This window comes from Ursus americanus, unplaced genomic scaffold, assembly GCF_024610735.1.
Source record: "Ursus americanus isolate L20-20 unplaced genomic scaffold, mUrsAme1.1.p SCAF_68, whole genome shotgun sequence".
Taxonomy (NCBI): domain Eukaryota; kingdom Metazoa; phylum Chordata; class Mammalia; order Carnivora; family Ursidae; genus Ursus; species Ursus americanus.
This window is the reverse complement of record NW_028273650.1, coordinates 450,921-478,534: the sequence shown is the minus strand read 5'-3', so window position 1 is coordinate 478,534 and position 27,614 is coordinate 450,921. Positions and strand designations below refer to the sequence as shown.

At 49.4% G+C, this 27,614-nt stretch overlaps 2 protein-coding genes and 1 long non-coding RNA gene across 6 annotated transcripts in view; 2 read left to right on the top strand and 1 right to left on the bottom strand.

The window, feature by feature from the left end:
- Positions 1–22,598, top strand: part of LOC123786222 (ral guanine nucleotide dissociation stimulator-like) — a 46,526-nt gene extending 23,928 nt beyond the window's left edge. For 2 of the 4 annotated variants that reach the window (XM_087860551.1, XM_087860554.1), the window contains 10 exons: positions 285–433; positions 2,295–2,532; positions 4,945–5,107; positions 5,746–5,961; positions 6,329–6,433; positions 6,941–7,010; positions 7,339–7,420; positions 8,033–8,065; positions 8,444–8,565; positions 8,758–15,080. In XM_087860551.1, the coding sequence (XP_087716677.1) occupies positions 5,015–5,107; positions 5,746–5,961; positions 6,329–6,433; positions 6,941–7,010; positions 7,339–7,388 (534 nt within the window). In that variant the 5' untranslated portion in view covers positions 285–433; positions 2,295–2,532; positions 4,945–5,014 and the 3' untranslated portion in view covers positions 7,389–7,420; positions 8,033–8,065; positions 8,444–8,565; positions 8,758–15,080. Of the gene's footprint in view, positions 1–284; positions 434–2,294; positions 2,533–4,944; positions 5,108–5,745; positions 5,962–6,328; positions 6,434–6,940; positions 7,011–7,338; positions 7,421–8,032; positions 8,066–8,443; positions 8,566–8,757; positions 15,081–18,334; positions 18,512–21,042; positions 21,148–22,487 lie in introns of those variants that run through there. The other 2 variants (XM_087860552.1, XM_087860553.1) reach the window with 2 other exon arrangements.
- LOC148106742 (uncharacterized) lies at positions 15,083–17,491 on the bottom strand. Its single transcript, XR_015723565.1, has 2 exons — positions 16,928–17,491; positions 15,083–16,403 (listed from the first exon to the last, which is right to left on the bottom strand). It is a non-coding gene; the product is annotated as an uncharacterized LOC148106742 (long non-coding RNA).
- A 1,606-nt stretch (positions 22,599–24,204) lies between the features above and the next one.
- Positions 24,205–26,282, top strand: LOC148106741 (ral-GDS-related protein-like). Its single transcript, XM_087860556.1, has 3 exons — positions 24,205–24,710; positions 25,489–25,704; positions 26,073–26,282. Exons 1-3 carry the CDS (start codon positions 24,309–24,311, stop codon positions 26,178–26,180), a joined length of 726 nt encoding a protein of 241 aa, XP_087716682.1. The 5' UTR covers positions 24,205–24,308; the 3' UTR covers positions 26,181–26,282.
- Positions 26,283–27,614: the final 1,332 nt, after the last annotated feature.

The following is a 27,614-nucleotide window of genomic DNA, read 5'->3' as shown; positions in this document are numbered from 1 at the left end:
AGTCTTCAGAAACTTTTCTGATTCATAAATTTTCTAAAGTTGCACTATTAATTTGTATTAATAATTTTTTTCTAGGAAAGGTCTTTCAAGTGTGTCAGGTGATTCTAAGAGAAGCATTTTAAAAAATCTTGAGTATGTGTTGGTACCACTTGCCTTAGTTGAAATGACTCCAAGGTGATTGTTTAGTAGAGGGAAATTAATATCATTATCTTTAAGAAAAATTTGTTCAGATTTATGTGTTTAGTTCCATTTATATGTTTACTGTAAAATTTGTTGATTTCAAGGTATTTTTGACAAATGCAGCTAACGTCTTTTTGTTGGAACCATGTCCTGAAGTTCCCATGCTCTTAAGAGAACAAGCTGATGCCTGTAAAGCTGTTTTGATTATTTGTAGGTGCATGATAATGGAGCTTACAATGAATAAAAAGACATGGTAAGTTTATTTCAAATTCATTAATTCTGTAAAACATGTTTCTGTTTTTCAACATAATAATTAGAACGTCAAAGCCTCCACTTACTGATGGCTTTACAAAGTGAACAGTAAGATGATAATCAATCTTCTGTAACAGTTTCTGTGAATTATGAAGAAGGTAAGTATCCAGCACTTTGATAGTTTATTTTTATTATTGGCTTTAAAAATGTTACTGAATGAAAAGTAGTCATATTACTTAATAGTAGATTTTTCCATTTTAAATTGTCATCAGACTGCTTTGTGGAAAAGCAATGCAACTGGTGTTTTCTATCCTTCTTCATAAGCCCAGGAGCGGTTGTTAATTGCTCTGAAATGCTGTTAACTGATTTTTATTGCTTCCAATTTGAAGCTTTGAATTCACTTTGGAAAACCAATTATCTGAAATGACAGACTGTCAGAATGACCGAATAATAGTACCGTCAAACATATAGTGGCATCATGAAAATGTGCTTATGCGAAATGTTTTCTTTTTTCTCCTTTGTTTTTGTTTGGTGTCTCTGTGTTTATAATACCCCGAAAGTACACAGTGCTGTGGGTTTTTCCCATGCCCCCGTCCCATGATGAGCACATCACTCCAGCTTAGGAGGTGCTTTCAGATGTTGTCAGCAACAGAGACCTCAGAGCCACTCTGTAACCCTCTTTCTTCATGCCCCTCAGTTCTAGTTGTAAAATGCCTCTCCAGCCTGTCCTTTACGTGTTCCTCCCACCCATCGCTGCCCTGGGGCGGCCTGGCTGGGTCAGCCCTGCTGTCAGTGGGCTTTGGCCTCTGTGCTCAGTGCTCAGGGCTGCTACAAACCAGCTCTGGTGGCCACTTCCCTCCTGGAAGTCCTCAGTGGGGCCCCGTTACCACACCTGTGTTCTGGATGCTTTTTCTTTTCTTTTTTTTTTAAGTTTTATTTATTTATTTAACACAGATAGAGACAGCCAGCGAGAGAGGGAACACAAGCAGGGGGAGTGGGAGAGGAAGAAGCAGGCTCACAGTGGAGGAGCCCGATGCGGGGCTCGATCCCATAATGCTGGGATCACGCCCTGAGCCGAAGGCAGACGCCTAACCGCTGTGCCACCCAGGCGTCCCCTGGATGCTTTTTCTGGATGTCCTTGAGTCAGCACTAAAGGGAAAGCTCTGTGTGCACCTGGTGGAAAGCATAGAAATGAGGCAGGACTGACCTGGCAGGGGCCCCTAGGGCTGTGGAGTCCAGCCTTTTCCTTTCTCCCATGAAGGGAGGGTGGGCCCAAAGGAATCCCATCAGGTAGCAAGTTCACTGGTACAGAAACCACAGGAATCAAAATGATTATTTTAGGATGTAAATTCCAGGGGCGCCTGGGCGGATCAGTCGTTGGGCATCTGCCTTCAGCTCAGGGCGTGATCCCGGTGTTCAGGGATCAAGCCCCGCATCAGGCATCTCTGATGGGAGCCTGCTTCTTCCTCTTCCACTCCCCCTGCTTGTGTTCCCTCTCTCACTGGCTGTCTCTCTCTCTCTCTGTCAAATACATAAATAAAATCTTAAAAAAAAAAAAAAAAGAAGTAGAATAGTTGTTGTACCGAGAGTTTTGTCTTCTCCCAAGTTACAGCCGGGACCAGCTGCAGACACCAGGGGATTTTGAACCAGTAGCTTTGTTCATGATAATAGCTGATTTCTCCGTAGCTCAGATCCTGGTTACAGTTGATCAAATAAATTTTGAGACGCTAAAAGAAAATCAAGATCAAGTGCTTTTTATTTTAAAGTTCATTTTATTCCTAGTAATTTAAAATATTTTGTTAAAACTCATTCTTCTTCCAAATGAGGGTGATTCAGTTCTCTTGTTGGCTTGTTGGTTTTAGACGCTCATGGTGGCGTGGATCCGAGCAAACCTGTGTGTGTACATTTCTCAAGAGCTCTGGGATGACTTCCTTGGTGTGCTGTCCTCCCTCACGGAATGGGAAGAACTCATAAACGAGTGGGCCAACGTCATGGACTCCTAGACAGCAGTGCTGGCGAGAACTGCTTACGGAGTTGAGATGACAAACCTACCTCTAGACAAACTAAGTGAACAAAAGGAAAAGAAGCAGCGAGACAAAGGTACTTCTACTCTTACAGAGGAATACCAGATGTCTGAGATGGAGGCGGAGTGTGTCTATACATATAGGCAATTAATGCATGGAATTTTGGAATAAACCATACAGGCCGTGTCTTTTTAATGGTGGTGTCGGATGGTGTTTCATAGCACTCTGTCCTCGTAGTAAGGATGATGAATTTATGAAGGGGCTGTGGAGGAAGAAAGAAGATGAAGGAGAGTAGCAGTAGTAGCAACAGGAATAATAATAATGGCTCGTGCTTGTATGTATTCTCTCTCTTCGCCCTCTTGGTAACTTCTGAGTTACTATCCAGGTATCACAGACAGAAACTGAAGTACAGAGAGTCCATGGTGATGGGCTCACTCAAGGTACCTAGCTGAGAAGTGGGAAAGCCAGAAATCGAAGCTGGGCAAGTCCAGCTCCAGGCACCACACTAGAAAGACATATTCCAGTGCCTGCTTAGGCAAGGTAGAAAAATTCTGAGTGTTTCAGATGGGAGTCATTTTGGCTTTTTTTGTTTCTGGGTAAAAGTTGTTTTGAGACCTCGAGTCAGATCAAGGTGGAAAACATCAGTGGTGGTTTCTACTGGGGACAACAATTTGTCTTCATTACTGTTTGAAGGCTGTGACACAGTCTTGGGATTAATTCCCTTGTACTCCAATTTATTGTGTAAAGATTTTGAGGCAGTTCATAGAAGTACCTATAATACAATAGATAAAATGGGTAAGGACACTGGGGCAAATTTAAAGGGAGCGGAGTTGCCGGAGTGGTTAAGATGCCAGAATGCATGCCAGAGAGCCCTGTATACTTGCTAGGGAGGGAGAAGGGGAGCAAGCTTAGATGTGACTCTGATCTTCACAGGGTTACAGCAGAGGATCACAGATTCCAAATGGGGAACATCGACAGCTTAGGTGATACATAGCTTTTCTTGGTCCTAAAACTTGGGAGGAGTTTCTTCTCCCAAGATGCATAAAGTATACATTGCTTGCTTTGGGTAGACTATAGCCTCAACAATAGCCTTATTATAGACTGTATCAGCTTTTCCTGTGTGACAGATCACCCCAAAACATAGTGACTTAAAGGAACAGCCAGTTGTTTAAATCATGATTTTATGAGTTGGCAGTTTGGGTTGGACACAGTTGGGCAGTTCTGCTGGATTCCCTCCTGTGTTTGTAGTCAGCTAGGCTGTCAAATAATCAGCCAGGCAGCTCTAGGGTTGGCCAGCTGTCAGCTGGGGCAGTGATGGGGGGACTTGGCCACATACCTTTTATTGCCCAGCAGGCCAGCTCAGGCTTTTTTGGTGAGGTTTTAGGTTTCCAGGAGCAGCAACAGGGCAAGCCCAGATTTTCCAACGCATTTCAAATCTCTGCTTGCTCATTTTGCTAGCAAAGCAAGTCATGTGATGAAGCCCAGGGTCATTGTGGGAGAGGCCCACAGAGGATGTGGATGTGGGGAGGTGTGAACCAATTATGGTGATTACTTAACCATATAAACATGTCATTAATGGGACTGATTCTTATAATATCTTCGCTGCAGTCTGTGAGTGGCTGTATTTATTTATAGGAAGGTAAACAATCTGAAAAACACTGTTTATGGAATGATACAGAATGAATTCAATTATGTAATTAATGCCTTTGGCAAATATTTCCGATTGATCTATCATCTTGCTTATGAGGAGATAATGCTAAGTGAAATAAGTCAAGCAGAGAAAGACAATTGTCATATGGTTTCTCTCATCTATGGAACATAAGAACTAGGAAAATCGGTAGGGGAAGAAAGGGATAAAGAAAGGGGGGTGATCAGAAGGGGGAATGAAGCATGAGAGACTATGAACTCTGAGAAACAAACTGAGGGCTACAGAGGGGAGGGGGGTGGGGGAATGGGATGGGCTGGTGATGGGTAGTAAGGAGGGCACGTATTGCATGGTGCACTGGGTGTTATGCGCAACTAATGAATCATCGAACTTTGCATCAAAAACCAGGGATGTGCTGTATGGTGACTAACATAATATATTTTTAAAAAAATTTTTTTTAATTAAAAATAAAAATGAATTCAAATGTTCATTATAAAAATACTTGCCTTCTAAGCACTGGATTTGTGGAAACAAAATATACTCTCAGGAACCTGGGTGTGAAAACGACCCTTAGGTGGCAGCCACCAGCACATTACCTGTGCAGAAATCTCTGTCTCGGTCTCTTATCTCCTGTATTTCTCTTGGATCCTTGACCACTCATTTGAAATACTTGACCAGAGCTCTAGGAGAGGAAAGTAGAGAAGTGATACCTAATTTTGCAACAAGAGAAGCTGCTGATTATATACAGTTGGATTTATGAAATCTGCTGAGTAACACAGGCTGTGCAATGAATGATAAGGAAGTCAGCCTTTAGATTATTTTTCTTGTCTTATCCTTTATCAGGCTGTGTTCTATTCTCCGAAAGGAGCCACCGTGGGGAGATCCTGTTCTCTCAGCTGGCGGAGCCACCCGGATGTGGCCGAGCCAGTGCGATCGAGGAGCGCCACCACATCTGGGGCACCAGGAGCTGAGAAAGCAAGAAATATTGTTCGCCAGGATACAACTGGTAAACGTTTATTTAAGTGCTTCTGTGAGGTCCAGTTGCTATCTAAGATGGATTTATAGGAATAAAATGTTTTAAAAGCTTTAAAATTCGACTCAGAACATAAATACATGGCCTTTTATTAAGTAGGATGTTTCCGTATCTTTTAATTGTCTCTTCTGTTCTCTTCAAATCTGTTTTTGATACTTATTTCTGAATCATTCATTGTGAAAAAGAACTTGAGCTGTCACTACTGAGTGAGATATATGTGCAAAACAGAGAAAATAGATATTTTGTTAGAAGCCTAAAACAAATAGATTCTCAGTAATCGCACAGCTGCATCATGTTGTTGAGCAGCGTGAATCTTAGTGTGGCGCTGTTCCAACACAGAAAAAGAGAATAATGCACATAGTTTGCAGGACTGGAGGGGGATATTGAAGTGCCTTGCTTCTGTTGGGAAGTGGAGCTTTACATGCCTGGAGCTGTTGTCCTTCTACCCTGTTCCCTCAGTGAAAAACAATGGAATGAAATCCACGGTCTCCACCCAGGCTCAGGCCAGATTCTCAGCTCCCTGAGGTCCAGCTCTGACTTGTGACCCCTACGTAGGACATGCGTCTTGCATGGGAAATGGCTGGGTGAACCAAGGTCCGCCTGTTCTCTAGGAGCTGTTCAAGAAGCTGCTGCCCCATCAGTGCCTGGGCTCCGTCTGGTCCAAGCGCAACAAGCCTGGCAGTGAGCACCTGGCACCCACGGTCCGGGCCACTGTCACCCAGTTCAACTGTGTGGCCAAGTGTGTCATCACCACCTGCCTTGGCAACCCAAGCATGACAGCCCGGGACAGGGCCATAGTGGTGGAGCACTGGATCAAGGTGGCCAAGGTATGCAACGGGAAGCCCAGCCGAGGTGCTCTCCTGAGTCTCGGGCACTGCTCTTCCCTTGATCAGGTCTCAGGGAGGAAGGCCCTGGTCTTTGCCCTAGGACTCTGCAGTCCCTAGGCTCTTCCGTCCAGGGATATGCTGACCTCGCCTTGCGTGGCCCTATGCTGGGATGCTCCGTTTCTGCCTGGCTCCTTCCTTGGAGTGAGGTAAAATCCTCCTCCTCCTCTTGGCCTCACGTGTGCCCTTCGGCAGGTCCCTGGACAGCGGCTTCCTCCAGCAGGAGCGCTTTCCCCTGAGGGGGACTGAAGCTTGAGAGCCAATCAGGTGCCGGCTCCCCACATGACAGCCCATTCTCTTCCCTCCCCAGGCCTGTCAAACCCTGAGGAACTACTCGTCCTTACGTGCCATCCTCTCGGCTCTGCAGAGTGTCTCCATTCACCGCCTCGAGAACACGTGGGGGGAAGGTTTCCAGGTGAGTAGGCCTCTCTCCATGGAGGGACCAGGATGGAGGAGGGAGCTCCCAGAGGCTTGTCCTCTTCCCCCTCAGGCAGCTTGGACCTTCTGGGAGGCGGCAAACCCCGACCACAAGACCTGGGCTGGTGGGTGCGTCTCTCAGCCTTCCTGGTGAAGAGGCCACCATGCCTCCCACTTTAGAAATCAGTTTTGCCAAATGTCCCACACGGGGCTGAGCTGCATTAAATCTCTTCACGTGTTTCCTTGACAGCCACTAAGCTCTCTGCCCATTTGAACCCCAAATTGACCCAAACAGCGTTTCTCAATGAATATGGGAAGGGAGGCCCAGGACGAGCCACATGAGAGCTCCCTCCCATGTCCTACAAAGACCTTAGTGCTCAGAGGATCCCAGAAGAAACCCTCAACCAGGCAGGTTGACACTTTGGGGTTCTCAAAGAAAAGGCACTCGCACTCAACCCTGCCACATTATTCGTCCATTGATCCTGCCTCCCTTGCCTCTCTTCAGGAAGCCATTGAGGATCTTTCAAAAGCTGTGCAGCAAGGACACCGCACAGGGCAGGAACCTGCTCATCAAGGTAGCCTGGAAGGTGCAGGTCTGGAAAGAGAGGAGGGGTGGGAGGGAACAGGGTCCTGCGAGGATGAAGTCGGGAATGGTCTGAAGCATTCCTTGGGGAGGGGAAGCCTTTGTCATGAATGTGGCGACAGCCTAGGTGAGGATGCCTTTGGCGGTGAGGGGGCAAGCAGGTGGTGTCCAAGCAGACTCCCTAGCCTTGACACCCTCTCTCTTAGTGTCGACAGCTGCTCCACGTGGTCACCTGGGGTGGGCCAGGAGGCTGGAGCTTTTTCAGGGGAGGGTCCTTGTGGGCAACAGAGAACAGTGACTCATCCCACTCTCCCCCTTAGGACACAGGGTGTCGTGCCCTTCCTTGGCACTTTCCTCACCAAGTTGCTGATGTTGGGAACCGCACTGGAGGTCTATCTGGAGGTGGGTGAGCCTGAAGATTGTGGGGGATGGACCAGAATCTGGACCTTTGGGAATAGAGCACCCCTGTAATGAGCCCTGAGCTCTCAGGACTCGGCTAAACTACCCTCATGACAGCCTCAGAGCTGCGTCTGTGAGGCCGGGGTCTCTTGCCCATCTCAGCGATGAGTGAGGCGAGACTGCAGTTAGGACATGGCTCCCGGTGCCCAAGACTGGTGAAGCAGCAGAGCTTCCTGAAGGCAAAGCTGCATGAGGTCTGTCTGAGTGGACCTCAGCCTCCCCCGGTGAGTTTGCTCGTGGGGAGAGAATGAAGTCAGGACCCTTCACATCAGCAAGCACCTCAGTAGCCGCAGCAGCCCCTTCCTGCCTGAGGCTTTGGCCTCCCCTACTGTCTTCCGAGAGGGTGGTGCTGCAGGGTCCCGACCTGTAGCCAGTCCATCTGCCCCATGTCCTCCTTTCTCTGGACCCCAGAGCCTGGCCTAGATCCCAGGCCCGCTATCTGTGTATGCACGGCCCCTCACGGGTCCTGGCCATGGTGCAGCATGAGAAGGGATGGGAATCAAGTGCTCCTAAGAACCAGGGGCTGCATTCTGATGGACTTTGTCTGCATTCCAGGGGAATGAGATCAACCACCACAAAAGAAATAAGGTGAGCATATGTGGCGCTTCCCGCAGGGAAGGGTAGGGAGTGGGCTTCAGAGATGTCCCTGGGAAGAACATTGCTTGGCTCCATCCCCTCCACCTCACATTTCCTGGGATCCCTTGAGAAGAAAGCAGTGCAAGTCCCATCCCGTTAGGAGATGGGGACAGAGCATGGCATCCAGGAGGACTTCCCGGAGGAGGGGCTACTGATACTCATCTCTAGAACAGGTGGAGACCGGATGAATCTGCAGGGAGGAGGATGGCCATGTGTGCCAGGACCTGGGATGGGTGCCCGGTCCCGGTGCTCAACCCTCACCAGACCCTGCAGCTCCCCGCCCCCCCCCCCCAGGCTCCCTATGCATCCTGTGCTTCTCTCTCTGCTCAGGAATATCAAGTCATGACGGACATCATGCTGCTCCAGGTGGCTGCCGAGAATTACACCCTAGAGCCCGAGGATCCTTTTTGGGCCTGGTTCCAGGCTATGGAGCCGCTTAGCGAGGCTGAGAGGTGAGGCCCATCAGGAGCTGGGTCGGTGAGGTTCGGGGTGGACTCTTTCTGCTGGCCACTCCTGGGATCCTCCTTCCCTGGGCAGCCTCAGGCCTTGTTGCCGGGGCGCCAGACTCCAGCTGTGGGCAAACACTGGCAGGGACTCTTGAATGGAAGCTCCTGGGCAACTCACAGGTGTCCCTCTGTCCTTAGCTACACCCTGTCCTGCCAGCTGGAGCCCCGGTCCTAGCTGGTCAGCAGCACTCAAGAAGGAGAAGAACTGGCCGCAGTCAACCTCAGGGCTGAGCAAGTGTCCAGTGGCCCTGCAGGGATTCCTCAGCAGCTGCCTATGGGCGGTCCTTGCGCCCTATTTTCTCCACACCCCTTCCGCCCATCTATTTCCTTATGTAGGGGGCACCATTTAGTTGTTTTAAATAGTACCCTGATAGATTTGCATGTTAGGAGAGTAAAGCCCTTGTTTTGTTTTAGAGCCCAGGTGTGTGGTTTGGGTCTTTTACTTCCTGCAGTAATGGAAAACTTGCACAGACTCTCGTATTCGTTCCTGACCTAGGAAATCTCCCAGAGTCATCAGCTACTGTATGTGGGAGGAAGGAGAAGTGCCAGCCCTTCTCCCTAGCCACTGGAGGGCACCCCGAAATCCCCCTTATTCTGAGCACGGGTCCATTTCAGTCAATGAATTTGGGCAAACAGCAGAGATAGCCCCTCAGAACTCCTGAGATTTAGAGGTTGCAGGGACTTTCCCAGGAATAGCAACAACCACTGAAAGTGGGAGTCTTTAAGACTTGTACGCCCCAGAACTCCTTCCTGCCCCAGGACTGGGGTTGCCTTTCTCCGCTCTAAGGCCAGGAAGACTGTGTCCTGCTTCTTCCGTTGAGATGCTTTTTTGGTTTAGTGTTTGGTTTTGTATTGCCCCCGTATTTGGAACTTGTCGTATTGTAGTTCAATCTCTGGAACTGCATCAGCACCTAGTGGGGAAAAACACGGAAGGAGATCAAATCCTGCGTGTGAAGGGGACAAAGCCAGAGGAAGATAATTTGCAGATGGACTCAGGGCAGGCAGGACTTTCCAGCCTCAGTCTCCCCGTTGGCCGTTTACCAAGTTTGGAATCTTTTGGGATTCTTGTCAATGATCTCTGGATTCCCTTTCCTGCTTGTTTTGTGTGTTGGGAAAAGATGGGGAGGGGTACTTTAAAGGGCACACCTGAGCCTGGTTCCATGAACATCTATGCTGACCTAGGAGCCAGGATATCCAGCCTTCATGCATCTCCTTATGCAGTTCTTCTGAAGCAGCAGTTCCCTCCAGGCCCCAGGCTCTGGGTCAGATGCACAATAGCTACTGTTCCCTGGCTGGCATCTGATGGATCAGGGATGGGCTCTTTCTTGCCAGGATAATGGGCCATATCCTTGACCAGAGAAACCCCACACTCTCCTTGCTGTCCGTCATGACTTTTAGGTCCATGTTTTCTGAAGTCCATCATCTCTATTTCTTTTATAATAATTTTTTTTTATTATGTTAGTCAGCATACAGTACTTCTCTAGTTTTTGATGTAAAGTTCCATGACTCATTACGTGCGTCTAACACCCAGTGCACCATGCAATAGGTGCCCTCCTTAATACCCAACACCAGCCTATCCCAATCCCCCACTCCCCTCCTCTCTGAAGCCCTCAGTTTGTTTCCCAGTGTCCATAGTCTCTCGTGGTTCATTCCCCCTTCTGTTTACCCCCCCTTTCTTCTTCCCTTTCTTCTCCTACTGATCTTCCTACTTCTTATGTTCCATAAATGAGTGAAACCATATGATAATTTTCCTTCTCTGTTTGACTTGACTTAGCATTATCTCCTCCAGTCCCGTCTATGTTGCAGCAAATGTTGAGAAATCGTTCTTTTTGATGGCTGAGTGATATTCCATTGTCACTAATATTCAACAGTTTACACACTCAGTCTCAGTTTGCACACTTACACTGACTTGTCCGAAATTAGGTACTCAGCCTGAGCCCCCAGACCTACTGGGTCCCCTGCACATTGAAAGTGAGCAGATGAGAAGCATCTCGCATGCAACTGGTTGCCAAAACAAAGCAGGGGTATGAGTACTTCTATCAGACAAAACAGAATATAAAAAAAAAAAAGAGTAGTGACTCACAAAGAAGGACACTGTGTCCCAATCATGGAGACAATGCAACAAGAAGATAGAACAATTTTAAATTTTTAGACACCCATCATAGGAGGACCCAAATACATAAAACAGTTAATAACAAAAAGCAGGCAACTATTTGACTGTAATACAATACAGTAGGGGATCTAACACCCCCCTTCTATTAATGGACACATGATCCAAACTGAAAATCAACAAGGAAACAGTGGCTTTGGGTGATGCACTGGTTTTAACAGACGCATGCAGAACATTCCATCCTCCAACAGCACATACTCATTCCTTTCGATTGCACATGGAACGTCCTCCAGAGCAGATCACATATTAGGCTACCGAACAAGTCTCTACTAATTCAAAAAGATGGAAGTCATGGCATACATCTTTTCTGACCACAATGGTATGGACTAGAAATCAACCACAAGAGAAAAACCTGGAAAGACCATGAACACAAGGAGGTGAAAGAACACGCTCCCGAGAAATGAGTGGGTCAACCAGGAATTCAAAATAGGAAAAAAAATTACATGGAATCCAAGAACAATGACAAGACAAGCGTCCCAAAACTTTGGGATACAACAAAAGTGAATCTTAGAGGACCGGTTACAGCAAGACAGGCCAGCTCGAAAAGCAAGAACAATCTCCCATCCCATCACCTGACACAAAGGGATCTAGCATAAGAACAACAGAGAGCTCTAGAGCAGGGGATCAGCCTTGGCGCGTTGGAGCTCTTGCTGTTGGGCCCATGCATAGCTTCCGTCCTTGCTCCATTTCCCAGCAGGTATGGTGTTCTTTCCTTTCCTGCACAACAACTCCCACCATGTCCACTGGGGAATCAACCCTTTATGGAATTCTAGAATGCTAGAAACTGCCAAAAAGGCCCAGGAAACAACCGTGCCTTCCCCATTTGGTATATCAAGGTGCCGATTAGCTTTCTCTTTGGGGAACATTCAACAGTGGTTTTTGAGACATCGTCTTAGGCCTGGATCCCCTGGGGATCTCGTGAAAATACAGATTCTGATTCAGTAACACTGGGAGGGACCTGAGACTCTGCATTTCCAACACGCTCTCCGCGGATGCTGAGGCCACTTGTCCACGGACCACCCTGACAAACGGTGCCAGCAGGCCATTTGACCAAAGTTATCTGTTTCACCACTGAAAACAGAATTTTCAGCAACAGTTTGGCCGCAGCGAGGAGGCCTTTTTATTGCCGGGAAGATAAACAGCCAGGGCAGGGCTTTGTCCACACCTGCAGGCCTCTCCTCTTCTTCTCTTCCAGGGCATATGGAGGCAGGATGGAAGGAGGTCAATAGTTTAGGAGCTTCTTTAGGTCAGTGGGTTTTCTTTCCTGTGCCCTCCTGTATCTCTGGAATGTGTGCAGAGCACAAAGTCCTTCCAAGAGGGATGGCCGAGGCTGAAAGGGGGTAAGGTGGGAGCCTGAGCTCCTGAGTCAGCCCTGGCACGTGGGCAGAGGCAGGTGCTAGGGGCCACTCTGTGTGTGGTGCACGGGCTCCCTCGCAAGTCCCCATGAACGGGCCAGAGGAGCTTCAGAGAGGACGGGCAGAAGACCCAATATTGCTCCAGGCGACAGAGGAGGGAAAAGACTGAGGTTGGTTCATGGCTGAATGGGCTTGGATGTGGCTGCAGGATGGAAAGTGGCTGCAGATATACTACAGCCCCGTTCAGGGTAGTCTTGATAGAATGCAGCGACGGGAAATTCTTTCGAGCATTTCAAAATTCTTTCAATTCTTTCAGGTGGTATGGAAAGAAAAGCAGCCTGAGGAAAGAATATACATTGGCTCGTGGCAGTGGTAGATGATTTGGCTCGTTGGTCAGGGACTGGGAGGAAGAAGATTTATGACAATTAGTCGTGGGGAACAGACATGTAGGTGGACCCATGGGAGTGGGCACCAGGTATGATGATCTTTGCATCACACATTGACATCCGCCCAAGCGCATTCAACCTGGAAAAGGCACTAAGCAGCCGAGTACATCTTGGCCACTTGATATCCATTCTAGCCTCTCGCATTGCCCATCCCAGTGCTAGCATAACGGGCTCAGGAATGGACATGGTGACAAGGATGGAAGGCAGGGCCCCAAGACCTTCCCATTTCTTCTTTCAGCAACTGTGCTCTGAGCACTCAGCCTGTGCCAGGTGAGTTGGTGGGCCCCAGTGCAGTCTGCAAATGGCCAAGTTGTTTCTGCTGTTCTGATGGAGAACACCTTGAAAGCAAGACGTGTGAAAGAACAGAGCAGATATTATACTCCAGTTACCAGCACAGTGTAGTAGGGAGGGCTAGGGAGTCACAGGAGAGGAGGGTCTGGAAGGCCTCCACATGGTGACATCTGCTGGTAGCAGATTGACAAGAGGGAGCAAGAGCTGCACACCTCTGGGAACAGTGTGTCAGGGAGAGGGCACCACTGGGGCCAAATCTCTCAGACAGAAACTAGTTTGACCAGAGAAGATTCGGAAAGTGGCCAGAGTGGCTGGTGGAGGCTGGGAGGTGAGAACAAGAGATGGCAGTGGATGGGAGGGCCAGGTGCCGAAGCCTGGTTACCTGAGTTAGCTATCTGTTTGTCTCTGAGAACACTACTAGAAAGCTTAGCACTTCTGAAGCGTGATATTTCCTAGCTCCCAATTCGGGGGGGCCTGGAATCTCCACACAGTTGAGACTGGGTGTTTCTGCCCCCAGGTCTCTGTGTGATGCAGTCTGCGCCTCACCCGAGGCCCAACTGTGGTAAGATTTGCTCCCAAGTCACTGATGTGACTAATGTCAGGATTTAGCTCAGACTCAACAAAGTGGGTTTAAGCGAAATCCTGAATTTGAGTTCTTTTCTGCCTATTAGCCTGGGCACTCCCTAGGTTCCTTCCTCTGTGGGCCTCTATGTAGGGCAGTTCTAAACACCAGTGCTTGCTTCCCCAGTGCAGGGATACAGGAAAGAAAGGAAGGGAACAGAAGAGAGTAACAGGAAAGTGACAATGTTTTGTCATATTCTCTTGGTCAGAAACCTATTAGCAACCAGGCAGTGGATAGACAGGGAGGTATATAGCACGGGTGGGGATCCCTGGGAGCCACTGTGGAGTCAACGTGGTGGTATAGTCAGCACATTTCATCCAGACCATGAAATGGAGGTAAGCTTTAAAGTCGATGTGTGTTATGTTAACATGGGTTTGACTCCTGTGTGGCACTTAAGAGACAAAAAGAAAGAACAAAGAGAAAACAAACAAAAAACCAGTCTCAAATGTAGAGCACAGACTGGGGATGGCCAGGTGGGGGGATGGGTGAAATAGGTCATGGGGATTAAGAGTACACTTATGGTGCTGAGCACTGTGTAATGTACAGAACTATTGAGTCCCTGCTGTTCACCTGAAAGGAATATAACACTGTCTGTCAATTATAGTGTAGTTTCAAAACTTAAGAAAAATCGGTCCTATGAGATCTAAGCTTAGAATACGCAGAGTTTCCTCATGAGGTCTCATCGGGCTGAACGTCAATCCACACGAAAGGTAAATGAAAATGTCCAAAGACAAAAGTACAGTCTGTTTATATGGAAAGGCCAGGGCCCACCTCTGTGTTCACATAAAAGGTAACGTCCTATGCTACTGGCAGTTGGAGCAGAGTTTCACTCGAGTCCTATTGGAGCGATGCTCCTCTGGTGTTCTCATTCTACTTGGTTGTGTGTCTTTACGAAGTAATTGAAATAACGATTCCTAACCTTTGTCTCGTGGATGAAGCAATATTCGACTCTTGGTAGCCATCGAAAGTTTGGAGCGGGAACAACTTTCGGAAAATATTTAGCATTCGTATCTCTCATCGTGTTACAGATAAGGAAGCTGAAGCCCAACAAGGGCACCCGGGGAACAATAACACAGAGGAGGTTCTCCTGACACCTGGTTCAGGGTCCTAACTCATTGAGGAAGTGTGAAGAACGCCCAACCCTCCAGGGTCAATGGACATATCATTTGAACGTGTCATTTTTAAAGAAAAGTGAAATGCGGTCAAACATGGAAAGACAGAAAATAACATCCTTTTAAAGAAAATCCACTATGATCCTCTACACTGTTTCTTACGTTCCACATATGAGTGGAAACTGATGATAATCATAGGGGAAAGGAGGGAAAACTGACCGGGAAGCCATCAGAGACGGAGCAAAACCATGAGGGGCTCTTAAGCACAGAGAACAACTGAGGGTGGCTGGAGGGGAGTTGGGTGGGGGGATGGGGCAACTGGGTGAGGAGCATAAAGGAGGGCACGTGATGTGATGAGCACTGAGTGGTATATGCAACTGATGAGTTATTCAACACTACATCTGAAATAAGGATGGACTGTATGTCGGCTAATCGAATTTCAATAAAAAAATAACAGAAATCCAAGGTTCTGTGTTTTCTTGTTTTCAATACGAAAAATACCGGATGATTTCTTTTCTTCCCACAAGCAATGAAGGGAGCTAGCCTATTCAAGGTGAGGCAGTTTTCAGGGCATGCTGCCTTTTTCATTTCAGCCCTAAAGAGACTTTCAAACATGCTTTCAGTTCCAGGCCTCTTGCCCTTCGAGTCCATTCTGAGCACCCTTGACAGGGTGGCAAAAACTTTGTTTCTTCAAGGTGGGTCACCTCAAGCAGGTAACATCTGTACTTGCCACAGAGTTACTACAGGTGTGCACCCTCCATCACTTACAAGTGCCTCTCGACAAGATTTCCTCACAGGCGGCATGAATACTGCTGGCTGATGGTTTTCTCTTTGATGACATTGATCCCATTTTTTCACTTGCACGATGACTGGGAGTCGGCTCTCGGTCTCATTCCTGGTGGTGATACAGCTCTCCAGCTCCCCCTCAAACATGTCCATCTCCTCTCTCCCAGAGAGGAACATGCAGAACTTAGGGACCATGGGGCGCCTGGGTGGCGCAGTCGTTAAACGTCTGCCTTCAGCTCAGGGCGTGATCCCAGCGTTCTGGGATCGAGCCCCACATCAGGCTTCTCTGCTGGGAGCCTGCTTCTTCCTCTCCCACCCCCCCTGCTTGTGTTCCCTCTCTCACTGGCTGTCTCTGTCAAATAAATAAATAAATAAAAATCTTAAAAAAAAAAAAAAACTTAGGGACCATGAACTGGGAACACAGAGCAAACATATAAAGGTCTTGCCTGACTTCAGCTCAGCATAGGAGGGACATACTGTTCCCCTTTGGTTTGACCCCAGTGTAATTTAGTACTCTAACCTTCTTTGCCATTGACTCCAGACAGTGGCTCACCAAGACGGGAGGGATACGGAGTTCCTTGCAGACACGCCCACACACCATGTTCATCATCGTCTAGCATGTAAGACTATGTCCCTCATCTGATTAAGAAACTCTTCAAACGTTAATGGATCAGAGTGCAATGAAAGTCTAACTTGGAAGAAGGGCTGAGCTCGGGGATCCGTCCAGTCATATGTCTCACTGCTCCCATCATCCACGTAGGTGCTGCACAAAATGGACAAGGTCCCATTTCCAGTACACAGCTCATGCTGGCCCATCATACATATTCCTATCCTCTTGCGATCACATAGCGTCATGACCCCATCATCATGCCAGTGCTTCTCCAGTTCATGCTGCTCTCTTACTCCACTAATGAACCTTTTTCATCTCGGAAGTGCAGCCCAATAATATTCATTTTCATAGCTTCACAAAATAGGATTTGGCCATGCTTTAATGGATATGACCTGCAAGGCACAGGATAGAAAAGAAAAATAAATTCACGTACAGGACATTCAGAATACTTACAATCTTTGTGACGTTAAAGACATTAGCAATGAAGTAAAAACACAATCCACAAGATGGGAGACCATATTTGCAAACTGTCTATCTGGCAGGGGCTCAATATCCAGAATGAATAGAGATCACATGAACTCAACAACAGACAACAAAATGAATGCAATGCGTGAATGTGCAAATTGGGAATAGGCATATCCTCAAAGATGTGCACGTGAAAAGAAATTTGAAAAGATACATCACTAATGTTAAGGGAAATGCAAATTATAAAAAGCAATGAGATACCATTTTACATCCTTTAAGATGACTCTTCCAAAAAAAAAAAAAAAAAGCAATCAGAAGGGAAAAAAAGAGCAAGTGTTGGCCAAGATGTGGAGAAGATGGAAGCCTTATTCAATGTGTGTGGTAGGGATGTTTAACAGCATAGTTGTGAAATCAGTATGGTAGTTTCAAAAAAAATTAAAATTAGACTTACTATGTGTTCCAGTAACTCCACTTCTGGGGTGTATACCCAAATTAATTGACAGCATGGTCTTGAAGACATATCTGAACACACATTTTCATGGCATCATTATTCATAATAGCTTAACCATGAAAGCAATCCAAGTATCTGTCGAGGGAGGAACAGATGTTGTATGTACACATATTGGAATAGCATTGATTCTTCAAAGTGGAAGAAGACATTGACATATGCCACAACATGGGTGAACCTTGAGGATATTATGCTAAGTAGATGAGTATTCATGAAAATACACACTTTGACTTCACTCTTAGGACCTACCTAGAGTAAATTGCCAAAGACAGTAGAATGGTGTTGCCAAGGGCTGGAAGTAGGCGGTCATCGGAAGTTTCTGATTCATGGTATAGAGTTTGAGTTTTACAAGATACAATGAGATGTGAAGCTGGGTTACAGGGAGGTTGTTCAAACATATTAATGCATGGAATACCCTTAGAATGTACTCCATGAACTTAATGGACTTAACGACATGAAAATAAATGTAAACTGCAAATACGGAGAAACGAACTCAGGACAATTTCGTCTAGCCATTTATATCCTTTTGTTTAGGTCCTATCTCAGACATTTTGCTTCAGCCATTTTCCATGAGGCGACTTTGATCAAACAAAATGTTCTCATTCTGTGCCCACTTGGAAGCTTACAATCAGAATTTTCCAAAACATGAACAGTTTTTTCAAAAGTTACTATCTGACGTCACTTATTAAGACTTTCTATTCTTTGACAAATTGTTAAATGGAACAAAATTTTAAAATTCTATTTCATCTGCTTTAATTTTAATTCACTGATTTTTAATTTCAGAATCAACTTTCTATGCCAATGGCTTGAAGTTTTTAACCCCTAGGATAACCTACTGGCTTTCGGTTCTGCTGTTTTCAGTTTTGTTTACGTGACGTTCTTTTTACCATGTCCAATTTCCTGATGCTCTCTATGAATATTAAAATATTTTTTTGCTCCAGTTGTTTTGATACATTTGACATACAGAACTGTGTATGTTTAAGATACCTGGCGTAATGATGTTCCTTTCGTATACTGTGAAACGATCGCCAGAATAAATTTAGTCCGCCGCCATCATCATCTCTAGAGATACAAAAATGAAGTAAAAAGAAAAGAAAGAGAGGTTTTTCTTTGTGATGAGAACTCTCAGAACTTGCTCTTTTCACACCTCTCAAATACACCATAGAGCAGTAATGAACTGTAGTCCTGGGGTGTACTGTAAATCCCTATTCCTTATTGATCTGAAACTGGAATTTGTACCTTTTCACCATTCACTCAGTTCCCGCACCCCCTCCGCCCTCTGCTTCTGGTTACTTCTATCTGATTTCTTGTTCTGAGTTAGTCTTCCTCCTTTTCTCTTCTTTGTCTCAGATTCCACAGAGAAGGGAAAAATAGAGATCCTGCTCCTTTGCTCTGTGACTCTGCAAAGGCACTGCGTTGAGGACCCCCGAGAAAAGGCATGGCTTTTTTTGCTGGTGTGCCTGCGTGGAGCTGTGCCACCAGAGCTGGAGAACTGGGTGCAGGGCGCTTCCTTGTCCATGGTACCTGGTGAGTTCTGCTGGAGGAACTGGAGCAGGAAGAGTCAGGCAGAGGCCATTGTGGTTGTCGCCCCTGCCCAGAAACAGCTTGAAAGTTTTAGTAGCATTCTGCAGTCTAGGTGCTTAAGAGGGGAGGTGGGCTCCAAGATCTTCTCAATTATTCATTGAGTAACTACACACTGAGCACTGCCCTATGCCAGGTATCTTGCTGGGCCCGTGCGCGGAGCTGAAATTACCTAGGGCTCCTTTGCTTTAGGAGCTCCCAGTCTACACATGGACCAAAGCTCCAAAGTGAACGCACGTAAAAGAAAAGAGCAAGCGCTCTGTACTAGGAATGAAGTGTGCTACGGAGGAAGGCTGGGGAGTCACTGCATGGAAAGATATGAAAGGCCTCACTGAGGCTGAGGTTGCTGAGAACAGATTGACCAAAGGGAGCTAGGCCTGCACACGTCAGGGAGCAGCGTTTCAGGAAGAAGTGACTTGTGCTGCAGACACTCAATAACAGAAGCCAGTTTGGCCAGAGGAGTGAAAAAGGCAGCCAGGGTGGCTGCAGGGACACTAGGAGGAGAGCAGAGGGGAGGGAGGAAGGCAGGGACAGATGCTGAGGCCTGGGAGACTGTTACTTATCTAGAGTTGCCCCGGGACTGCATTGCCCTGATACCCTGCATGTGCAGGTGCATCGCTTTAATTTCTAACAGTATTTGTGGGTGAAGAATGCGGGCCCAAATTAGCATGGTTCCCCAGGCTCAAGGTGTGTCAGTGGCTGCGGCTGTGACCAGGGCCATACTGGAAGAGGATTTTGTCATAAGTTGGCTCACGTGACTCGGGATGCCATCTGGACTCAGAACCTGAGTTCCTGTGTGTCTTTTGGCCTTGGCACTGCCTCCGTTCTCTGTCCTGTGAGCCTCTGTAGATGGCAGCTCAAAACATCGGTGCTTGGTTCAGGTTCAGAGAGAGAGAAGAAGAAGGGAAAGGGAAGGAGTGAGTAGTGGAACATGATGGAAAGTAACTAGGGAGTGAGAAACTCTTTGCATGACATGTAGACAAGCTCTAGGCATGGTACTTCATCACGTTGAATATGTCCTGTGGGTCAAAAGCCAGTCACTGACCACTTAGCGGTTACAGTCTGATGCCTATACCACAGGTCAGGATCCCTAGGAGCCATGGTGAAAGCCGCTCCTCTCATAGACCCAAACGAGGTAAAGGGGTCTCGTTCTTCATATAACGGGAAACAATTGCATGGTTTTACTACAGAGGATGACAATGCCTGCATCTTCTTGCTTTTCCAGACCATCATGGTGCCCACCTTAAAATGAGGCCAAGAGGGAAAGTGACAGTTGCAGTATTACAGGGCTGGAACCCAGGCCTCTTCTGAGCAGCACTCCATGCCAAGTCCCACCCCTTCTTGTAATTCTTCCATCTTGAAAATTGTGCCTCAGATACACAGGGGACCACCCCACACATGTAATAAATACTCTTATCCACAGACACCAGAGGATGTGCCAAGGAAGTAGATTCTAGCCTGATCCCCACACTGCAGGCTGGGAAAGTGGGGACTACGTGAGAGACACAATGACATAGGACACACAAGTGCGCAAAGAAACACAGAACGTAAGGTCTGAATTCAGCTCTGCCTCCTGAAGCTTCAGACCCTAGTTCCATTTCCAGAGAGTGGTGGCTATGGCCTTTTTGGCTCATTGTGTCCAGTTAAGGAGATGACATGGGGGAGAAAGCTAAGGAGTCAACTGCCAAGAAGGGGCTCTGGATAGGTCTGACTGAACACATGGTCCCAGGGATTAGAATCTTGAAAGAGTGACCTCACTTCCTCTGTGATAGGCCCCAACTGAACTTAGAACTCTGGTAACCGGGCACCCAGATTCAAAAGACAACCTGCTCTCCAGCTCACTTTGGTGGAGACGTTCGAGAGAACAGGATGTTCTCTTGCTGCCTTCCTCCCTTCAGGGTCTCTGGGCCCAGGCAAGCCCAGAGACAGAGACTTGCAAATAATTGTAGACGTCGGCTCAGCCCGCTTTTCCGAGCCCTCTGGACATGTGGCAGGAGACACCAACAGGTAACACGAGGCAGCTCAGGGCAGCCCACTGGAGAGCAGGCAACAACTGTGATGCCACCTCAGCAGGCCCACACCTCTTGCCCCTCATTATGTGTGTCCCTGTGTGTGTGTTGGGGTGGGGGGCTGGTTGTCTATGTGTAGAGAAGGGGACAGAGGATGTGGGACACACCCTTCCTGGGCAGAAGGAAGCAGCCAGGTGTTGGAAGCCTGGCCCATCTTTCATGTTCACACCCCAGGTCATAGCAGGCAGGATGAGAAGCTGAGCACTGGGGACCAAGCTCAACTACCTCGATGTTAATCATGAGCTCTAGAGTTTCATCCGGCTACCTCCTTGCTCGATGTCTTTTCAGCTGCCCCTCTTTGCCTCAACTGGAGAACAGGATTTCTAATGCGGGTGGCCCCTTGTGGCAATGTCCTGGGAGGACACTAATGTCTCTTGACCCCATGTCTATGGGGCACTGCATTTTCAGAGCTGCACCCAGGAGGTCATCGAAGAGCTGGTCTGGGACTTCAACTACAACGCCCTAGACAAGTGGCAGGTGCACCAGGCCACCCAGGATCAGTGCCGCTCTGAGGTGAGAATGGGAAGAGGGTTCCACACACCCAGGGCCCCCACACAAATATGGGGACAAACCTGGGGCCCTCCCATGGTGTTTCCACATGAGTGCCCCACAGGCCCAACCACAAAGTCATCCCAGTATCCACACCTCCACCACCAGCTGTGGGAGAAAGTAGGAAGACACTCTTCCCATAGGTGGGAATGGTAGAGAATAGTGTTCGTGTTTTTTGCAGTTTGGGGCGTGGGTTATTCTGTTTCATTCTGTTTTGTGTGACTTTTCCCGCAGCCATGAGTGTCTTTGCATTTTGCTACTGTTTTGAGTATTTTCTTGACTCACCCCAGCCATCCTGTGTAGAACCCAGCTCCACTGTCCTTGGAGAACGTGTCCAAGGCCTTATGAATCCTCACCCCACACAGGGTGATTGAACATAAAAGGAACGGTGGGAAGAAGCCATTCTATATGTTCCTCTGTAACGTATCACCTCTCAGAGCACATCGACTCATTGTATGTCCCCCGGGTCACAAGCTGTGTCCTCATATGTCTTTTTGGACCTCCGTATGGGAGGTTGTCTGCCACCGTGAATCAGCCTTTCAAGCACGGATTGGGTGCAAGGCCTCTGATGCCTCCTGGCCCAGGTAGTGGACTCTGTCTTTTCAGAGTTCAATCCAGGCCATCTTTGAGGAGCTGCTTGCTCCAAAGGCTCAGCTACTCCATCTCCCTTGACAAGCAGCAGGTGCCTCAGCCCACAACAACATCCAATGCTGGTCTGGGGTGAGAACAGGTCCAGATTGATGTCCAATCTCAGGACCCACAGATGATCACGGCAAGGCCAGAACCCACACTAGAAACAACCAGCTCCCCTGGGGCCTGCCGAGGAAGGTGGATTTCCCCTGAACCTTTCTCCCCACCTTAGGAACAGACCAGGCCGCAGCAGCATAGGGAAATGCCATGCATTCCATGCTCTGGACAGTTCTCAGGCCCAACGTCTATGATCTCGAGCAGCGTTGGAGATGCTAAGCCTGTGCTTTCTCCTGTCTGCAGTAGGGATGTTGACTGATGACTCAAAGGCATACAGTTCTTAATAAAGCCTATTCAGAGAGAGAAAGGCTGTGGTGGCTCAGCTAACAAGATGTGTTGAAGTGACCAATGCTTTCTCATTTCACCCCTAAAGGCAATTGTACTTTCAAGCCTAGAGCCTTTTCTAGGTGGGCCCTCAAGTCCCTTTTCTTGCACAAGTTCCCGAAGGGATGGGACTCTCTGGTCTGAGCCCCAGACCCTGATCATCCTGGTGGTTCGTGGGGTTGAAGCTGACTCCATTGCCCCCCACACCCCCCTTCTCTACCTGGTGGGAAAAGGAATCATCCCTGTCCCTGGATGAGGCCCAGACGATGCTGAGGCTCCGAGAAGGCACAATGGAGCGTTTCGTACAGTCCCTGGTGCCATCCTTCCCAGATGGGAGCATCTCAAACACCTCAACGATCTTCTGCATGTACGAGATGTTCACTTCAGCCACACAGGTCCTGGGCCAGCAGTTCAATCGGTGAGTGCCCACCCCATGCACAGCACAGGGTGAGCCTCCCATCTACTGGGTGTACATCACGGGAATGGCCCTACCCCTCTCTGACCTTCCCTTTCCTCTTCTGAAAAGTGGGGTGGTTAAGAGGATGAACCTCATACAGGTACTGTAGGAAATCATGGGAGGAAACATGGCACGGGCTACTCTGGTGCTTGGCTCTGTAGAAAGGGCTCCTGGACGTGCTGGGCATCTTCTTGCTTAATAGTTCTCTCTCTCTGGTCAAGAAGCTCTCAAGTGCAACCCTCACAGGCCGGTGGCCCTTCTGGGTTGACGAAAGGAAATGCAAAGCAGGCAGTTTCTCTATGTGCAAAGGACTTCTGAGATTCCATCTAGATGGTTCTGGTAGTTGTCCTTTGTGTGAGCAGCTCAGGGGCACACTGGGAGCAGGCAGACCAGCCCACGGGCCACTCAGGATTTGGAAAGTGCGGGCTGGGAAGTAGTCGTTCAAGAATGTATATTAAGCACCTAGGAATGTGAATGGAGAGAGGAGATACAGTGTCTGGGTCTCAGTTCTAGTCAGAGGGTCAGATAGGCACTCTGCACACCCTAAGCACGCATCTCCAATGGTTGTTAGATGTGACATCTTCGTAGCCTCCTCTAGCTTTGAAAGGATCCACCGAGAGCTGGATCATAGGACAGATGAAATGATCAAGTAAAACTGGGACAGGGGTTTGGGTCCAGAAGCAGGGCTGGCTGCCTCCACAGAGCAGGGTGGGGGACTACAGGGGTGGTGGCTGGGGAGGGATTTGCCAAACCAGGGATCTCACCGATCTCTTGATTTCCAGTGGGTGGGCTTCATCTGGGGGGCTTCATGTGAAGAAGCAAATGAGTCAAAGAAGGCTGTGGACGGGGTCCCGGGCCCTCTGGTCGGCAGAGCACAGTCTGGGCTCAGTGGGTGCCTGAAACACCCATCCCTTTGACGGTCCCAACTTGCTCTGCCTGCCCCTCCCCGCTGACCACCCCAACAGGGGCCAAGAACCGAGGGTGTGCTGAGCCGACCACTCACAAATCTGCCTCCAACCTGAGCCTTGATACTGGTGTGCATGGAGGATAGAGTAGATCAGGCCCATGGCCAGGTAGAGGAGAGGAGAAGTGGAAAAACCAGACTCATTCAGGTTTTCTGGAGGACCAGGCCTCCCACTACGAGGGCAGCTAGAGAGGGGTTGGAAGGGGGCTGGGGCCATCCTCTGGGACCCATACAGAAAGAACGGTGCTGTGGGAGTAGCATGTGCAATGCAAGGCCAGGCCTCTGACTCTGCTCCACATATGACTCTCCCCAGCACCCTGTCTCCCTTCTTGGGTACCTGGCCTGACCAGAATTTGCAGGCTATCTATCAGTCCCTGGGCCGTGACCGTGTCGAGATCAAGGTGGCCTATGTGCATGGGGCCATGGTTCTGAAGTGGCATGCCTGGGACCTGACAAACCATGTCCCCCTTCTCCTGATGCAGCGGGAACTTCTGGCGCTCACTGAGGCAGAGGTGGAGGGTAAGGGGGATGGCAAGCTGGGAAGGCTAACTGGGATGTGGTTCATGGGCTGGGTATTCCTTTCAAGGCCATGGGGTCTGTCCTGGTTTTGCAAAGGCATATGGAAAGTCAGTGATGTGGATGAACCTTTCTCTGTCTCCTGCCCCAGTGCCAGCTCCAGGGCTCCTTCCAGCGGCAGAGCCAGGAACAGGGCCTCCTATAGAGCTAGAGGCGACCCCGGCTCTGTGTCAACTGTCACCTGCGGTGTCAGAGCCAGCCTCCCCTCTGTCAGCTGTTCCAGAACTGCAACCCGTGCTCCCATCTTCTGCATGTGTGCCGGGTGCTGAGCAGCAGTCAGCTGGACCACCCTTTTTGCTGGAAAGTTTCACTCAAGCAACAGCCACAGAGCCCACCGCGGCCCCAGAGGCTTCCTGCCACCGCTGTGTCACCCCAAAGAACCAGCTGGGTGAGGAGAAGCCCGACCTCCTGGACTTCCCTCCCAGGCTGGTGGCAGAGCAGCTCACGTATATGGATGCGGTGAGCAGCTGGGCTCTCAGGGTGGGCCAGGGGCACGCCTTCCTTCTGCTCTCACCTGCCCCACACCTGCCTTTCCCTGATGTGGACTCCTATGGTCTGGGACCAAATCTCAGCTCCACCACTTCCCAACCCTGTCAACCCATCAAGGCGCTTAGCCCCAAGCTTTCACTGTCCAGCTGCGGACTGTAGCGAGAGACCCTGATAAGCACTGATACGGAGGTACTAGGGAGAAGAAATGAGCCAGAATGGAGAGACCAATGGGCAGGCCCTGGTCCCGTGGGTGGAGGAGGGCAGCTCCCTGTGTTCAGTCAAGTCCATGGGTCACCCACTCATGTGACTTGGAGGATGAGTACCCTCAGCATTGATTAGGCATCTGATGTGTCCATGAGGACAGGGCAGACGGAAAAACGTGTGGTTGCAGCTCCCGTGTGAGAATGTGCATCTGAAAGGGGGGAAGGACCAGGGGGATGACCAGTTGGAGGGGAGGGGAAGAAGCCCCCTTGGGTTGGACCACCTTGCAGTGCCACCTGGAGCTGGGAGTTCCTGAGCATGATCAGGGTGCCAATGCCCTCCTTCCTTCCCTTGCTCTGTTTGCTCCTGGGTCATTGTGTACTGGGTTCCCTCAGGGAAAAACAGTGGAATGAAATCGACGGTCTCGAACCAGGCTCAGGCCAGATTCTCAGCTCCCTGAGGTCCAGCTCTGACCTGTGACCCCTACGTAGGACATGAGTCTTGCATGGGAAATGGCTGGGTGAACCAAGGTCCGCCTGTTCTCTAGGAGCTGTTCAAGAAGCTGCTGCCCCATCAGTGCCTGGGCTCCGTCTGGTCCAAGCGCAACAAGCCTGGCAATGAGCACCTGGCACCCACAGTCCGGGCCACTGTCGCCCAGTTCAATGGTGTGGCCAAGTGTGTCATCACCACCTGCCTTGGCAACCCGAGCATGACAGCCCGGGACAGGGCCATGGTGGTGGAGCACTGGATCAAGGTGGCCAAGGTATGCAACGGGAAGCCCAGCCGAGGTGCTCTCCTGAGTCTCGGGCACTGCTCTTCCCTTGATCAGGTGTCAGGGTGGAAGGCCCTGGTCTTTGCCCTAGGGACTGTGCAGTCCCTAGGCTCTTCCGTCCAGGGGCATGCTGACCTTGCCTTGCATGGCCCCATGCTGGGATGCTCCGTTTCTGCCTGGCTCCTTCCTTGGAGTGAGGTAAAATCTTCCTCCTCCTCTGGGCCTCACGTGTGCCCTTCGGCAGGTCCCTGGACAGCGGCTTCCTCCAGCAGGAGCACTTTCCCCTGAGGGGGACTGAAGCTTGAGAGCCAATAAGGTGCCGGCTCCCCAAGTGACATCCCATTCTCTTCCCTCCCCAGGCCTGTCAAACCCTGAGGAACTACTCGTCCTTACATGCCATCCTCTCGGCTCTACAGAGTGTCTCCATTCACCGCCTCGAGAACACGTGGGGGAAGGTTTCCAGGTGAGTAGGCCTCTGTCCATGGAGGGACCAGGATGGACGAGGGAGCTCCCAGAGGCTTGTCCTCTTCCCCCTCAGGCAGCTTGGACCTTCTGGGAGGCAGCAAACCCCGACCACAGGACCTGGGCTGGTGGGTAGGTCTCTCAGCCTTCCTGGTGAGGAGGCCACCATGCCTCCCGCTTTAGAAATCAGTTTTGCCAAATGTCCCACACGGGGCTGAACTGCATTAAATCTCTTCACGTGTTTCCTTGACAGCCACTAAGCTCTCTGCCCATTTGAACCCCAAATTGACCCAAACAGCGTTTCTCAATGAATATGGGAAGGGAGGCCCAGGACGAGCCACATGAGAGCTCCCTCCCATGTCCTACAAAGACCTTAGTGCTCAGAGGATCCCAGAAGAAACCCTCAACCAGGCAGGTTGACACTCTGGGGTTCTCAAAGAAAAGGCACTCGCACTCAACCCTGCCACATTATTTGTCGATTGATCGTGCCTCCCTTGCCTCTCTTCAGGAAGCCATTGAGGATCTTTCAAAAGCTGTGCAGCAAGGACAGCGCACAGGGCAGGAACCTGCTCATCAAGGTAGCCTGGAAGGTGCAGGTCTGGAAAGAGACGAGGGGTGGGAGGGAATAGGATCCTGAGTGGATGAAGTCGGGAATGGTCTGAAGCATTCCTTGGGGAGGGGAAGCCTTTGGCATGAATGTGGCGACAGCCTAGGTGCGGATGCCGTTGGCGGCGAGGGGGCAAGCAGGTGGTGTCCAAGCAGACTCCCTAGCCTACACACCCTCTCTCTCTGTGTTGACAGCTGGTCCAGGTGGGGGCCTCTACAAACCTGGAGAGCCCAGAGGACAGACCCGTGCTCAGTGATGGGGTTGGGCTGGGTTGAGGGCCACAACAATGATGAGAGTAATAGGACCCTGAGTCCTCAGGAGACCATGGGAGATAGGTGGAGTTGTCATGTTTCCCGATGAGAAAACAGGCTTGGGGAGGCCAGGCTGCAAGCTCAAGGTCACACATGGAGTGAATGTTGGAATGAGATTGTTCTGGAATCACTCACGGCCTGCTTCTGGATAATGGGGCCTCAGGATCAGTATGAGTTAGGTCAGATGTCTAGGTTCTGACGTCCAAGATGGTGGGGGCAAGTGGCCTGAGGGTATGATGGTCTCAAGGAACTTGTCCTTGGCCCTGCAGGAGCGACCATCCAATAGATTTGCCACCCTGGTGATGGCCCTCCGGGGAGCCCAGAAGAGGATGCAGAAGAAGGTGAGTGTGCCTGAGGCCCAGGGCCTCCAAAGTCAGAGGAGGAGGAGGGCTCCTCCCTGAGGGCTGGAAGCCTCCCAAAAAGGAAAGATCAGGAAGGGGGGGTCCTTCCCACTCCAGCTGCGGCTCCTGGGGCCACAGCTTCTACAATTCTTATTTCAAAAGGACCAGGAGGAGGGCCCA